Source organism: Gymnodraco acuticeps, unplaced genomic scaffold, assembly GCF_902827175.1.
Source record: "Gymnodraco acuticeps unplaced genomic scaffold, fGymAcu1.1, whole genome shotgun sequence".
NCBI lineage: Eukaryota > Metazoa > Chordata > Actinopteri > Perciformes > Bathydraconidae > Gymnodraco > Gymnodraco acuticeps.
The window spans coordinates 594,007-611,600 of NW_022991033.1; the positions used below are offsets into that span (position 1 = coordinate 594,007).

At 41.0% G+C, this 17,594-nt stretch overlaps 1 protein-coding gene across 1 annotated transcript in view; it reads right to left on the reverse strand.

The window, feature by feature from the left end:
• The window catches only part of rnf13 (ring finger protein 13), a 56,822-nt gene that overhangs the window by 5,333 nt on the left and 33,895 nt on the right, over positions 1–17,594 (reverse strand). The window contains exons 5-8 of the mRNA XM_034236408.1: positions 8,299–8,386; positions 7,294–7,384; positions 6,261–6,366; positions 5,771–5,864 (exon numbers count right to left, since the gene is read on the reverse strand). Of these exons, the coding sequence (XP_034092299.1) occupies positions 5,771–5,864; positions 6,261–6,366; positions 7,294–7,384; positions 8,299–8,386 (379 nt within the window). The remainder of the gene's footprint in view (positions 1–5,770; positions 5,865–6,260; positions 6,367–7,293; positions 7,385–8,298; positions 8,387–17,594) is intronic.

A 17,594-nucleotide genomic window follows, 5' to 3' on the forward strand; every position in this document is an offset into this window, starting at 1 on the left:
TAAACATCACTCTTACCCAACACCTGTCCTTTTTTATTCAACAAAATCCAAAGAAGGCCTCCATCTTTTCGTCTCTTTCTGACTGTGCTGAGCAGTCGGGGTGAGGCAGAGGAAACGTTTGTGCAGGCTGCGGTCCAGTTTATACTCAGGAAATGCTGAACTGTGGCACTAACGAATCTATTCTGAGTGCAGCAGAGGGAAGGTTCAGAGGCGACTGAACTCAGGCACCTTAAAGGGTAGATCTGTTTTACAACTACGGTCTAATGCTTGTGGTTTGGGCCACCATTCCTAATAACTGAGTTCATTGGTTATATCTCGTTATTTACCGACATACGTAGAAAAAGTAATGGAATTAAATTAAGGGGCAAGCAGAGGTGGAAGAAGATTATTTACTTTAGTAAATGTAGCAATACTACAGTGTAAATATACTCAAGTAAGTAACAAGCAAAAGCTCAAAATTGAACGTAAGTTAAAAGGAAGTATTAGCATCAAAATGTATATGTGGGGTTTATTTGAATTACTTTATACACTACTGTTAAGCTTAACCTATAATAATATATGATTATGTATGTGTCCATGTATGTTTTGTGTTAACCTAAATCTGCAAAGTAACAAGTAGCTAAATATGTAAAATAAAGGTACTATAAAAATACTCACAGCTAATGTACTTAGTGACATTACACCAATGGGGGAAAGAAACATGAGCAATAAGGTTAAAGAGTTAATCTGCTCACTTTGTGTTGTCAGAGTTCACTTACCAACATTATAGTTTAATGAATTAGTTTTTGTCATAAATTAAAACACTCTTCTGTCTCTCTCTGACTGTACACATCTCCTATGTCACGTGTTGTAAGAAGAGATAGAGTGCCTGGCAGCTAACACCAAAAATAAATATGTGTACTTTCACTGAACCTGCTCAACAGGATGTCTGAAAACTTTCAGTGGAGTTTTTCTGGTTGCATTATTCAAAAGACGTGTGACCTGCTGACCTCGGAGCCTGAGAACTGACTGAATCCAGACCTCTGAGCGGTGTGCAGAGAGGAACGCAGCGTTCAGCAGCAGAACATAACTCAGACCAAGTCATAAGTCTGCTACGCTCTTCGCTTTTCACGGAACAAATTACACTCTGCTGATCAAAGAGGGGCTGCCGTTACCCGCTCTTCACTTCTAGAAGCTCCTACCAGGGGTCAGTAATGTCGTTACTGTGATCTGAACATGTGAGACCAGGTTCCCTTTCATGAGTCTCGCAGGTACAGTACATGTGTGTAGAGCAGATAATGTTCAAAAGGTAAAAAGATATCTTCTAACAAGAGCAGGCGGAGAATTAAATCAAAAAATAATGATGTATACGTTGTTTTTTGTAGATAATAAGCACAAAAAAGGTCAATCAACAGGAAGAAATATGTAAAACATGTTGATTTCTAAAGAGCACTGTAACTATTTTCACTTATTTATGTGAGGGTTGAAAAAGCTAAGAGGTTAGGTGGTAAGATGTTTTTTCAAGGCGATTAAAAACATCTAAATCATGTTTTGTGTAATGTGTACACTCTACAGACTCTGGGTATCCCTTACATTTACGATTTGGGGCCAGTAGCACATCTTAAAAGGACTCACGAGCCAGTGCAGCTCTACTCCCTTTATTTCTCATTTCTCAGCCAGCCTGCCAGCATTCCTGCTCTCCGAGGAACCTCGCTGTCCTACTGAACTTCAGCTGAGCAGGGAGTGAGCGTAGCAGAGACAGAGAGAGAGAGAGAGAGAGAGAGAGCGGGAAAATAAAAAGAGGACGACAGAAATACGATGTTAAAAAAAAAAAAAAAAAAAAAAAGCTTCTCCACAGTTCGACCAGGACAACTGGCAGCGAGCTGAGACAGAGAGAGCTCCTCTGTACTCACATCAACATGCCTCACACACACACCACTGAGACACTGCAGCTGCTCTATTCTGTGTGTGTGTGTTTGTGTGTGTGTCGGTGTCAATGTGTGTGTGTGTGTGTGTGTGTGTGTGTGTGTGTGTGTGTGTGTGTGTGTGTGTGTGTGTGTGTGTGTGTGTGGTTGCTTATGGGTTGGAAGTGGAAAGCCGTGGATGGGCAGGCCGGAGTGACTCATCATACACAGGGAGGGACCAGACTGGGGTTCAGAGGTCAGAGGGAGAGTCTGGCCTATAATGAGCGGTCTAACCCCCCCCCCCCCCCCCCCCCCCCCTCCTTTTCCTCAGCCAGTTTGCAGTGACTTTGTGTGTGTCTGACTTTAACGCCTGCTTGACGCCAGAACGTCAGGCTCTCAGGCTAAGTGGGGATGACGCAAGGCTGTGCAATAAACCGCTAGAGCGTAAGTCAAGCTAACGGCAGAGCGGCGCGGCTCGCTGACAGCTGTGGCAGCTGCTATTACATAATCCTGTACATTGACACAGATCTGACGCTGCATGCTGCTGCTCACACTGGTATTGTACGTTAATTACACGGGTACCATGGTTTAAGGCATTGTGTGCTATCCATACAGACTCCCTTTGTGTTAGCTACCGTTCATTTTAGCCTCTGCAATTCTTTACATGCACGTCTGACATTATGCCTACAGCCTCTGGCCCAAATGTACACAAGAACTGTCAAGTGGCCAATTGTAATGTCTATACAATAAGATAAATATTAGACGCAAATATTTTAAGTTTAAATTAAATACAGGCTCATCGACAGCAGCAAGACATGTCTAAAGGATGTGAAAAGCAGCTGGTGCGCCTGACTAAGTGTTTGTAGAGTTGATGGATGTGTGATTAGGAGGTGCTGAAACACAGATCAGCAGAACGGCTTCCTGCCAGCACAGCAGCAGCAGTCCAGGCTGATCAGCTGGGTCCTCCCCAGGTGACTTGACTTTCTCAGAAAAAACATCACACCATGTTCAAATTAAACTCTCCCTCCTCTGGAATAAATCACAGCAGAACAGTAGTTTCTTATTCATCTCTCATTTTACCAACCTGCAGGACACTCAGATCCTCCAATATTTTAATTTTAGAAGTACCTAGAGTACATTGCAAGAAAACTGGGGAGGCTGCTTTCTGTTTTTATGGCCCCAAACTGTGGAACATCCTCCCATTTGAGCTTAGAACAGCAACCTCAATTTGAATATTTAAAAGTAAATTAAAGACCTATCTTTTTAATTTGGGGCAATTGTAATTTTTTAGTAGTATCACGGTTCATTTTTTATTGTTCTATGATATAACTCTTTCTGTGTATACCTTGTTTTAATTATGTTCCTCACTTGTTATTGTCATTTTCTGTCATTCTCTGTACTGTGGGCTGCGTCAAGCATGAAAGGGGCTATATAAATAACGTTTATTATTATTATTAATAGTGAGAGAAATGAAAGTGAAAAGATGCACTTACAGTAAGTGATCTCTGTTATGTTGCTTATAAGTCTCTGATGGTACGCTGTGATGCATTCACTGACTGCTCCAATATTGACTGTTACTGCAACCAGGAAACTCAAATTACGACAAAGACTGGGTGGAGCTTATTTCACTGTGTTAGTATTAACATAAAGAAGTTTGGAGTCTTCTGAGTATAGTTTGTGATCTAGTGGCTTTAACATGCAAAGTTACGGCTTTAGAAGCAACACTCACACAGCTCCACAGTGTTGCTGTTCACTATGGCTCACACACACACACACACACACACACACACACACACACACACACACACACACACACACACACACACACACACACACACACACACACACACACACACACACACACACACACACACACACACACACACACACACACACACACACACACACACACACACACACACACACACACACACACACACACACACACACACACACACACACACACACACACACACACACACACACACACACCCTCATGTATCACAACAAGGGGCTTAAGATGAAATAAAAAAACACTATCAGCATGCTGTAAACAATGGCCACTGGTATTCTGATGAGCTAATGCAACAGCAGCTTTGGGATGCCAGCTCGTCATTGTTTCCGTGTATGGGCTACTGTATTATAACACTGCCACCATGCCTTGAATAGTCCACTGATTATACAATGTGTTTCCATTACTCTGTGTGGTTTCAGTATAACATATATAATCCTGTGTTATTGTAAATCTGGCAACCTTGTGATTTAAATGTTGCCACCACAGCGTTGTTTAGTTTAGGTGTTTGAAAATGTAATCCTTTTCAGTGTGTTTTTAAGTTAAGTAATAATTAAACTTTTACAATTGTTGTCAACTGAAAGTTATTTATTTTTGGCAAACGGTAAAGCTTAACCTTCGCGTGTTATGTCTGAATCCAAAAACAAAGATAGTGAAGGAAAAAATGCCAAGCTTCAAAACGTGGTCCACAAACCAATAGGTGACATAACATTGACTTTGTTGTCCTCTTAAATAAACACACAAATATAATATATACAAAATATATATAACCTCCTAGCAATAGACTTCTATGTAATAGTACATCAGCCATTATCGAGCTAATTTCTATCACTCTACATCAATACAAAATTAGCTATTTCTGTTCAAAGAAGACTTACTAAAGACCTTGTGTAGACACTGTGTAATAATAAGCCACGCCCCCATCAGGCTCGCCTGTTTTAATGCTCAGAGCAGCAGCCGGCTCTTTGCCAAGCTACCTCGCTCCAGAGTGCAGGGCTTAAAAGGTTATCGGTGGAGATTTGGTGTCACCTCATTGCTCCAAACGCTCTGACTCAGCTGTCGGGAGCGCAGACGCTCTGGAGGCCTGGACATCTGAACGCCAAGGTCGTCTGCAGCGGTGCCTGGTGGAAACCCTGAGTCAGAGTGGGCACCGCCACCAGATCACACAAACTACAGAGCCTGACGAGACAAAAACAGATATCTGAGCAGCACACACTGCCTTTAGCGGGTGTGATGCATGTGCTTCAGTGTCTGGCAGGCGGGGGGGAGCAGCCCGACTCACAGCCCCCTAAATTAGCCGCTTTGCAAGGGTGCTACTTATCATGCGCCACCCGTAGTCTATAAAGCTCCCTGGTGTTGCCCTGCACAGCTGACTGGAGCCCGGGGATTTCCAGTCTGCGATAAGCAGCTGCTGGAGGAAACACATCCGGCACAAAAACACCCTCAATATACAGACAAAAGTTACTTGACCAAAGCACAAAGAGGATTTGATTTGCAAAACAACGCGACAGCCTGGCTTTCACGGAACAGAGGCAGAAAAAAGAAAAAGAGAAAAACGTGTGTCTTATCTGTGATGCAACATTTTGGGAATATATATGGAATATTTTATTTTGTCAGGATAATGGTCACGCGACATTTTCACATCATACCATTCATATTCAATCCTTCCAAAATTCGGACAAATGCTGTTAATCCGTTCAACACATCTGAGATAAAAAACTAAATACACTTAACTTTCAACCCCCTCCAGGCCTCTGAGACCCCCACTCAATACCAAACCATCAGTCATGTGTCCAGCCTCAACAGACGAGCTCTGATCTGCCACGCAGGGCTTTGTGGAACGATCAAGTCCATATTAATCTGATTAGCTACAAGGTGCAGAGCTCCAGAAATAATGAATTATGTGCCGTAATGCATTGATGAAATCTTCCTTCTGGGCCGAATCATGTGAGGAGCATGGAAGAGGAGGAACTAGCACCTCTACAGACTCTGAGTTACATAACAAACAGGCCATCCATTTACGGTGAAATGCATAATGTTTTTTCTCCATAGAGATGTTTGGAGAGTTGGATTAGTTTGAATATTGCCTCCATACCTTTCTTGTACTTGTGGATGGGAAGTTTCTTTAGCTGATCTTTCCGCAGGCGGCTCCTCCGAGCCCTGTGTCGATCCTGGACAAACTTGGTGATCTAGGAAAAGCAGAGAAAACATTTGACAGTATACATTTACAATCAGTTTACAAAACACAGACAAATCGTTCATGTCTACTTTGTCTTTGAGACAGGAAAACTGTCACAAGAGGAAAAGAGGCTTGAGTCCAAATAGGACACCAGACACGCCTGGTGCCCAACGAAGAGCCAATCAAACTCAAAACGTACCTTTGCTAATTTTAATGATTCTCAGGAGAATGTTGTGTTAGAATACCATTTTCAATCATCAGACAGATTTACTATAGATAAACTACATTAAACAAATTAAGAAGTAGTACATCTTTAAATATGATGCACAGTTCATTAGAATGTATTTTAGTTTTAGGTTTATTAGATTGTATTTGATATGGACATCACAGTAGCATTATAACTTACCATGAACACAACGATGAGGATGAGGCAGATTCCCACAATGATGAGGAAGGGGATCAGGTAGTATTCCAGTGGCAGACTGAAGTCTGGCATGAGGACCACGTGTCCCCTGAAACAACGAGCAGTGTCATTGTCAGGTGTATGCAGGTAACGCACGCACACACACACACACACACACACACACACACACTGAATGTGACCTCCACAGAGGCTGCTTTACATCACCAAGTTACTACGGCTCACTTTTTTGGCTGCAACATTGTAGGGATTAGTTTCACTGTTGTTGAAAAAATATTTAGCAGTAATTTAGTCCAATGATTTTTCACACTGTTATTTATCATGGGGTCGACTCCTTTTCACAGAACTTCCTCTACTGCAGAAATATGTAACAGCCAATGTGATTCCCACAGACTAAACTCTGCCCATACCATGTTTGGTGTTCATTCCTCTGCAAAATAAATAACCCTCATGTATTTGGATGGTATCTCACACACACACACACACACACACACACACACACACACACACACACACACACACACACACACACACACACACACACACACACACACACACACACACACACACACACACACACACACACACACACACACACACACACACACACACACACACACACACACACACACACACACACACACACACACACACACACACACACACACACACACACACACACACACACACACACACACACACACACACACACACACACACACACACACACAGAGAGATTTAATAGTGGCAAACTTTAACGCTGTGACTCCTTGTAAATGCTGAGACATTTCATTACCACCTCAGCTGCAGTGACAGCCAATCACAGGACGGATCTTCCTCCATGATATATTACAATGCATGCTGCAAGCGTTACTCCACAACTAGATATCAAATACAAATGCTAGACAGGTTTGAATGAAAAGCAGCCATCTCATCAGAAAATCATACTGATTTAAGGTTAACCCTGCTTTTATTTCTATTGATGGGTGGATGAAGGAGATTTGGGGTCTGGACTTACCCCTTGTCATACGTGAAGTCGTCTTTCAGAGAGTTGGCCGTCACCTCGCTCACAAACACAGAGGGGATATCGATCTGCTTCATAACATCCACTAAAAAAGCAAAGAAAAAAAACATTTAATATATCACGTGATTGTATTTCAATGCCTTAATCCGATAAACAATCCTAAAACATGACGGTTTCAGCTGTTTTCTTTATCAACTGATTTAATCTACTAAAAAAGTTATTCAACTAAGGAAACTCCATTTACTAATGAATACAATGACAGGTGGTTGATCTGAATTCTTTGGGTATCGTTTTGTTGATCGACCGATAATTAGGTGGCAACATTTTGATGATTGCCTAATCCTTTAGTCATTATTGGCAGAACATACCATGAAAAACTCACTTGTTCCAGTTATATGCAGGTTTTCCTAATCTTTGAGTTTTTGATTGTTGTTCAGAACAAGCCATTCGTAAACTTGGGCTTTGGAAATGGTAATGGTCATTTTCTGATTTTCTTTCATTTCCAATTTTATGCAAGTATCAACCGATTTTAGTCTGTTAAAACATTCAACCTGAATGCTGTGTGACCATCGGTCTTCGGTTAAGCATACCAACACTGTTAGGGAGCTGAAGTGACGGGAGAAATCCCTCGATGCCGACAACTGACATCACCCAGTGTATAAAACATCAGCTGTGACATCTATTCTAAAACAATGACCAGTACGGGAAGCCGTTGGATAATTTATTCTGTCCCTCCACTGAGGATTGTAGACGCCATCATATCACAAATGGGCTAGAGGGAAGACGACATGGATTCATAGACAAGGAGTGCTACAGTGCTTTAGGGCATCACAATCTTACTCAAGTAGATCTTGAGATTTTAGATCTACTCCCCAGCTTTTCCACAGGCTCTGGGATTCAGAGATAAACAAAAGCAACAGAAACACCAGGCAGCTGTAGAAGACACTAAATGCTTTTGTGCCATATAAGAGCAAAAATACTAAGGTTGTGGTGACTTACAGTCATTTGATCCCATGCTGATTAAGTCATCAGAGTCCACATTGTGAACAATGGCTGCCTTGTACCCGGCTTTCTGGGCATTAAGGACCTGTGAGGAGAGAAAACATTTAAAACTGTGATTATTAAATGGATCACAATTTGGTGCAAACACCTGGTGGTTATTAGAAGGCTAACTGCAGTTACTGCAATAAGACCAACACTGGTCCTAAGTGAAGGCTGTATGTGTGATAAGAGTGGTTCTGTGGCCAAATCAGATTTCCACTATCAACAGCAGCATCAAACCATATTTGACATGACATTGAAACCTGCTGTGGTTAGAAGGGAGAGCACGCTCTGTTTCTGCTGAGAGGATTTCAGTGAGGGTTAAATGCATTCTCAAATCTGATACGTACAAACATTAGCCTAACAAATGTAGCACTTCTAGTTCAAGGATGCTTTTTACTGCCAATATTAACTCATTTATCATCTGGCCTTGTAAACTGAATTCCCAATAGGGCTTTAGATACTAGTTTCCTGCAGTAGCAGTCTGAGAGGACAGTAGCAGCTTCACGGTAGCATTCAACAACATGTGCAAGGCCAGCTTCCCAGGAAGTGTTTGCAAGAGAAAATATGTTTGCATTTGACGCCCACACAGCTCGTCCTCCATGATAAACACTGACTGGAAGCATTTGTTGATCAGAAGCGTCACACGCAATGAGAGTGGGATAAATACTGTAGGAAGGTTTGATAAATGCGGAAAGTCGACACTGGTTTTGCACAATTAAAGATATTTAACATTTCAACCTTTATGACTTTATCCCTGTCGCCTGTTGTTGTTTAAATGAGCTTCTTATTTTATATAACAGAGGTCACAGGTTTTAATCCCTGCAAAACGGCAGGAGCCTGGAGCAAAACACGGTCTCTCTGCCACAATCTGTAATCCAAATGACAACTAAAGAACGACTTTACCGCCAAAATGAAAAAGAAAAGAAAGACAGGAAGCTGCTGCGGCTTAAACAACATTACAAATAATTTTGAAGTATAACCAAGTTTATATTTCTAAATTGTGTTAGCATCTGTTACAATTAACAAAAAAACTATTTATATTTTAAATTTGAGGTAATTTAGTTTGAAAGCCCTGTGGTATAGGTACATCTGTCATTTAAGTTCGTAGCCTTCTTAGGACAAATACTGGCTCAGTTAGTATAAAAGTGTAGCCTTGTGTATATCCATGTGTGCTTGTGTGTGTTCAATGTGTTTAAACTTTAAGCTGTTGCATAAACATGCCACCATGTCCACACTCATTAATCTAAATGCCCCCCTCACATCGCTTCGAAAAAAAAGTTAAGCTTTTCAATGCTGCACAAAAACAGATGCTAAAGCTTTCTGTGTAACCTGTCCTCAGTGTGTGTGTGTGTGTGTGTAGTGTGTGTGTGTGTGTGTGTGTGTGTGTGTGTGTGTGTGTGTGTGTGTGTGTGTGTGTGTGTGTGTGTGTGTGTGTGTGTGTGTGTGTGTGTGTGCTGTGAATGGCAATTATTTGTATCTGTCAACCACATACAGTATATTACAATGTTCTAAATACAGTAGACGAGGGATGTGCCTGCATGAGGCTCAGAGCATTTTCTTTCTATATTTTTTGAAGTTGCTTAACACAATAGATTTAGCAAGAAATGTACTTTGTTAAATTTGAGTGATTACTTAAATGTAACGAGATGCAAGCTACAGTAGTAAAGTGTCCAGAAAACTCTTAAATCTTGTAAAATCTTCAGTATTAGAACACAATGCTGAAGACACTAAGTCAGGATTGAAACAGGTATTTACTGCAGCAGAGGACCATGTGATCATGGACGCAGGGGAAACTGTGTTTGTGCGGCTCTTACACACTATAGTATCCTGTACAGCCATTGTTGTGGAGGATTGTTGACAGCAGATGTGGTGGAGGAAATAGGATGTGACAATATATATCCCGGAATGACTCATTATGTGTTCTGACAAAGAGAGAAATATCATTTGGATAGTGAATGTTCCCCTCTGAAATTGACGGAGAAAACTATTTGTATCAGATCATTTTAATGTCCCTCCAACTCATTTAATGTAAAGGGAACAAAGGCAGCTATCCTGCCAACTAGTGACAATACTATCAATGGTTGAGAAACAACTTTATTCCAACAGTGTACATTTGACTGATTTAATACAACAACAACAAAATGTTGTTAAGAATGATTGGATTGGGGATAAAAGATGGACAATATTAAACACAATAAAGCCAAATCAAGCCGATTTAAGTTCATCCCTAAAACTTTAAGATTGTAACAGAAAAAGCTATGCACCTCATGTTTATGCTATATTTTAGGGCCAGAGCTGAAGAACATCATCGTGATAATCAAAACCGAGCTCACATCTGTTTAATTCAGTATACATTGTGTTCATTTGATCCAATTCCTGTTCAGAGGCAGGACAGGAAATAATGTTATTTGAGAAGATAACTGCAGATTTGATGGCTTTTTCACAGGACGATAACATCCCAGGCTGGTTCTTAGATCCAAATAAAAAGCTGACTATCTTGTTTGTTTCTCTAAACAGGGAAACCTCTATTAGAACGCACAACACAATACTTTTTTAAACCTGTGAAAAAGATGCAGCTATCTTAAAACGCAAAAATAAAATGCTACCAAGACTACAGCCGTAAAAAAAAAGTGTGTGAGTGTTTTTGTATAATGTAATAATAAGAAAACTGTTGTTAAGATATAGGCAGAAAGAACAGCTTCAGGTATTGTGGCAGACACTAAAAAAACTGACCTGAAAACATCACTGATTGATAATATTTAACAAAGTACAATAATCTCAGATGTTCTTTCTTTAAACCACATGCAAGTGAAACCCCAGAGGAAATGCTGATGTTAATTATTACTCAGAGCTATTTATAAATTAACACCTGACCTAAAACGAGACAGTGATGTGTGACAGTGCAGATTGTACCTAGTAAAGTAAATCAGTAGAGCATGGGACACACACTCTGAAACATATGAAAGTCATCCGCTGTGTTCAATTATAGAAGAGGTTCGCTCACACTAACAACCAGTGGTGCAGTATGTTAGCCCTGCAGCTAAAACAGGCCTCTGTACCAGCATTGTACTCTGATGTGACGCAAGGAAATCCATTTCAAAATCTGTGAGGGGTGAACAGTGTGTATGTGTGTGTGTGTGTATTGTGGACGGCATGGATGCTAATACAGCACAGCACTGTCTTTTGTCTGTTCCTTGCCAATGTAATTTTATGCACAGGCATACGTGAAGCAGCCGCAGCATTGTGATCCCATGTGTTTTCTTGTGAGGGTGCATTGTGTGGAGGTATCAATGGCTACTGTGTGCGTCTTGAGGCAGGCTGTCTGGATCACACGCACAAAACAAAAAGTCTTGATTAGTTTTTGTACTGAGGAAAAGAGAGCTAGGTGAACAGGGATTTCTGTCTGTGATTTTAAGTGTGTAAGTGTAGCTATAAAGTAAGGAATCTCTGTCTGGCTGTATGTCCTTCGCATATCTCAGGAACTGTTCATCTCATCTTCTGCATTGCTCATGAAGTCCTATTAGATTATCAAATGACGTTGTTTAAATGCTTAACTGAGCAAACTAATCAAGACAAGATATTACATTTGAGGCAATTATTTTATAACTTTTTTTAACCAACAATTGTCAGGCAGACAGGAAAAGCATAGCACTCACATTAACCATTGCACTATTTTATCTGTTTCATTTGTTCTATGTCCTATATATACAGTATGCTGCACTGTTGGAGGAGCCTTTGACCTACGTTTTTCATTGCCATATCTACACTGTAGCTAATGTGCAAATGACAATAAAGCCTTGAAACTTGAAACCCACTTCTAGTGTTCCATGTAGGATAAATCACACACTAGAGCAGTGACCATCAACTGGTGGCCCGCCAGACATTCTGATCCGGCCCGCACAGTGAGGGTGACTGTGACGTTGGCGGAGTGGTTAGTGCGTTCGCCCCCCACTCATGTCACCTCGAGTTACAAGGGTTTGAAGCCCCACGCTCGTCAAAAAACGTTGTTGTGTCCTTTTGCAACAGCGACCGTTTCATTGCAGATAAGGCAAACAGGTGTACGTAGCCTTATTGAACGATGGCATGATGAATGCGTATTTATCCGTCCATTCCTCATTAAAACTGCAGTTTTCCACGTCAACTTTACACTTGAGGCTCTTGACAGTGATATTTTTGCGTGCCTGGCAAACAATTTTCTTATATCCTGCAAACCGTTTCCCACCAATCAGGACACGGTATTAATACATGTATTACCCCGGATACAGGCTTCAATAAAGTGAACATATTAATCAATTATATATAAATATATATATATATATATATATATAAAAATCTCTGGACCCCGAAAGTGTCTCTTGGATTCATTTTGGCCCTTGGGCAAATGTAGTTGGTGACCTCTGAACTAGAGCATTTGACTTGGACTTGGTTTGTGCATGTCGTGTGATTTGCCTCATGTTACACCTCAACCTATTGGTGATCAAGGTTATTGGAATTAAAGTCATGGTAAATTACCAGAAAATGTTATGATCACTAGACGACTGCTCTTCCTACTGAGCCATGCTGCTACCTAAATGTCAAGTAGGAAACTACTGTTAGAGCTGCCAGACACGGGCCAGCTGTGTTGAATACGGGTCAGTACATTTGTCCTCTATCCAATTATGAATGTAATATAGGAGCCATGAAACGTACATAGTAATGCATTTGGAATATACACATTTGTTTTGTACTAGTTTTATATTTGAGTAATGGTTTGTATTATCATAAGATATTTGTTTAATCGCAATGGGTTGCTTGCTTTGGGTCACATGGTTATGGGCGGCACTCAGGGGGATTATAATCCTGTTCACCTGCGTGAGGTGTGTATGTGGAAGAGAGGGGGACTCAGGGTCGTTGTACTTTTTGTTGACCGCAAGATTTATGACTGCTTTGATTATTATTATTACAATGTTTATGTCTGATCATCGCGTTTTTTTCATTAAACTACTTTACTATAGATTGAGTTTTGATCTCAGCAAGTACTTTTTTTAGCGTGTCATACAATATCAAACAGGCCCAGCCTCAGCCTCTCAGCGACTTTGTTTGTTTCCTGCTGTCGCTATACTATTACTTGGTAATATATCAAATGTAGGTTCTGATATAAGACAAAAAAGGTCTGCTACCCTGCTACTGTGTTAACTCTCAGCAGTCTGGCCTTGGGTTTAGCTTAGTGTCTTTCGGGGGGGATTTTACAGTAAGAGGAAAGAGCCATTTTGGCTGTAGGCCTCCAGATGCCAAAGTGGTGCGGTCTGTCCGCCTGGGATCTGCAGAGGAATTCAACCTCTGCTGCTGGCTCACCCTTGTGTTTGCCTGGGCAAAGATAAGGACATTCAATGCATTCCTGAGACAGAGGAGAGGGGGGGAAAGAGATGGAGGACAGAAAAAAAGAGAAAGAGAATATGAGATGTGAAGCCTCTACAAATAAATTAAAGTAGAATAGAACGTGTTAATATAAGCACATTAACACAAAAAGCTTAGAAAAATAATATATAATTTGGGCTGCTCTTCTACCATCTGCAAATAATCACGCTGAGCCGTATAGCGCCATTCTCCATGTCAATTTAACAGCCTTCATTAAACCACTTAATTGTTGTTTTCTCTGTGGGACCACACATAAACCCTGCTGCTCTCCTTCATGATATCCCTCTAAACACAAACACCATTATGGGAAAATATAATAAAACATATCTGTTAAAAAGTACGTTGTGTCATTTTGGTAGAACCTCTTAAGCTCTTTATTTTAAGAAAGATGACAGAGCAACATTATATTTGTCCAGCTACAGTGGAAAAACGAATGGCTACGTGCCTTTAAAGGGCATCTTGACGTCATGTGACGCCATTACTTGGCTCTAGAAACCTTTTGCGCTGTTTTCTCTTTGCCACATTATGTTTCATTTTTTTTACCATCCGGCTTTGGATTCAAAAGAAAGTGGAAGCATAATGACCATCTGATGCTTGTTTTCTCATCGTGGCACCCTGTGGTGTGCAGACCATATTTTGACTTGGCCCGCAGCACTGGTATTAAAGATTCTTTTTATGAGGTCGACCAATTATGGATTTTTCTAAAAGGAAGATTGGACTCCATTTTATTGGCTGTCGTTTTTGGAGCCCTACAAGTGTACTTGACAAGCTCTAGCTTTTTGTCAGGAGGTTAAAAACAAAGTGTGCCATACAGTAAACATTTATAATGATAAAACAATTAATACTTTCTCATTGTTATCTCAAAAACAAATCTCTTATAAATGTTAACAACTTCCTGTCTCCAACATGTGAAGCACGTTTCTAAATATAGATCATTACTGGTTTGAGCAAAAGCTAAAGAGGCTGACTGTGAGATGTTATCACAAGGATAAACACAAGGCTTAGCGAAAATCAGGTTTCATAATAAAAATGATATGAGAAACCCTGAGGTGGAAAACTGTTTCAAACACCTTTCCTAACTCAACCAATCTGCATTTGGTAAACACAGCATTCAGCAGGTTTTGACAGCAACAGTGCACAGTGCAGAAGTTGCCAATTCAAACCTGCTGAACTCTGACTCAGCATAAAGCGGGCCTTGAGAGTCTACATGCCCATAAGAAGGCTGCAGCTGTTAGGAAGCCAACAGTGCTACACAGTGTGTTTGTACCGAGCAGCTTCCTGTAGATGTGTGGGATTGAATGAATGTGAAGGAAGGTGTTGCTGAGAAAAAAAAAAAACATGTTTACAAGTGCAACATGGGAAAAAAATAGCATTTCAAAGTAGTTTTCCACTACAGGTCACTGAACTATTGATAACCAGCCGGTGTGTGAGTTTGTGTGTCTGGACCTGACTTCAATTGGTCACGGTTGACTGGAGGTGTGTAAACGGTGCCACCTTGAGCGGCCTGACTCACTGCTGCTGGACTTAACCATTTGGATCCCAAGGAGGAGGAGAGCACACTCTATAAATCTGTTTGTCATGGGTTTATATTCGATTAGAATCTCATTAAACATTAATGTAATAAATAGATCTAGAAGCATTATCTTTCAAGGGATCATAAAATCATGGTAAATATGCCTCCACACACAGGTTATATCTGCCTTTCCACTCCTACACTAGTGGCAGTCAGACTGGTGCTGATAGCATTACTAATATTGCTGCATCACTGTGTGTGTGTGTGTGTGTGTGTGTGTGTGTGTGTGTGTGTGTGTGTGTGTGTGTGTGTGTGTGTGTGTGTGTGTGTGTGTGTGTGTGTGTGTGTGTGTGTGTGTGTGTGTGTGTGTGTGTGTGTGTGTGTGTGTGTGTGTGTGTCAATAAGTACTGCATCTTCAGTCCTGTGTGCATCTGCTGACAACACTGCACCCTCTCCTCATGCAGCAGTAACACATTGTATCTGCCTCTCCTCTAGCACCGACATCATTTCCTTCACACATCCTTTTCTCTTCCTCCCATTTCCCCCTAACCCACTGTCCTAGTTCCTCCTTCATCTGTTTTTCCAGTTTTACGGTCCATTTATCATCCGCCCTCCTGCCCTGTGCAGCTCGGGCAGTATAAATGACCTGCGTGCAGACTGTTGCAGTCGCTGGTCAGCATTTGCATAGAGCAGCATTGACCTCAGCTTTGTGTAAATGAGTCAGAGCAGTACAGCACAGCGCTCTCACACAACATTTAAGTATATATAATAAAGGGTGTCACTGTATTTTCGTAGAATATCATCATTGTTGGGATTTTTATTCACAGATATTATATCGATGAGAAAAGTTCATTTACATGATTTATAATTATTCTTTAAATAAGTACAAGCACACATTATTTTAAGACATATTTACATTTGTTCTTAGGACATCATTATTGCTCGATTTGACCATGGCTGCAAGTTATTTAACATTACACTGTAGCCAATGATCTCTCTGTATTGTACTTTCAATCATCCCGTTTTCTCCTTCTTTTTCTTCCTTCCCATGAAACATGTCTCCTGTTTCCATCCCTCTAACTCCCCCTCATCTTTTACTTGTCTTCTCTTCTTCATCTCCAGACCTGAACTAAGTCACTTTTTGTATACCGACCAAAATACACCTCCTGAGTTTGTGGCGGAATAAATACGAGGATATACCAGGAGCGCTTGATTTGCATATAAAAGTCGGTTTGGAGGTCTGTAAAAGTAAACCTTCAGTGGTTACAATTTCCCTAAACTGTATCAGATGCGGCTAAGCCCTGCTCCGCTCCTCTGTTTGGACAGCAGCTCCCAATCAGGTCCTCATTTCCTCCTCCCTTAACCAACTCTCTCCCTCCTGTCTCCCCTTTTTCTACCCATTTGTATTCTCTTCTCCTCTCGTCCTCTCTTCTACCCTAACCCTTCTCTCTTCATTAACTTTGATTTCTCCTCCCCTCTTTGCCATCTCAGTTCCCCTCCCTCGCAAAATTCCTCTTCTTCCTTTTCCTCTTCCCTACCTTCCTCTTCTCTGAATGTAACCTCCTTCTCTCCTCATTACCCTTGTTATATCATCCTGACAGCCAACAACTCCAGAATTTCTCCCGGCCCCTTCTCTGATATTTCCTCCCTCCCGCCTTTAATCTCTCCCTCCCCTCTTTTCTCATCCATCCCACCCTCCCCTCCTCTCCCCTTGGTGTTTCAGAGGAATGCTGCGCAGTGCAGAGCTGGGTTTGAGTTTCAAGGTCCAGATGGCTGATTAGATAAAGGGTTCAATAAAACTGCAGGGAGAGTTGTGTATACTGATAACACTGCACAGCTGCAACGCACGCATCTCACTTCCTCGTGTGCATGCGATTATATTCGCAATAAAGGAGTTATAAAGATAATGTACACGTCAAATTGTAATGACACTTTATTTCCCCAATTGAACGTTATTTTTGAACACATTTTGCATATCTTTTATTAAAAACACATTACATTTTGTATGTATTTATATTTTTGTAGCACTGTGTAGACCAGGTTCTGTAGAAATAAAGCCATCATTTCTTATTCCCTACTATAATGGTACGCACCAATTGCCATAGTGTGCTTAGCCAAATCACCGCTGTATGAGGGCGTTATCTTAAGGAACACATTGTAAGGGTACTTTTCCCTTCACAAATAAATGGATAATCAAGCCTTAAAACATTAACAGATGCAGGCTGGAGTGATTAACATCAGGAATAATTTGACCTGTAATTATAACCACTAATGTATTTGCCCTATAGACAAAAGGGCGGAGCTGTTTGTTGCCACAACAGATTGCACAACAGACATAACA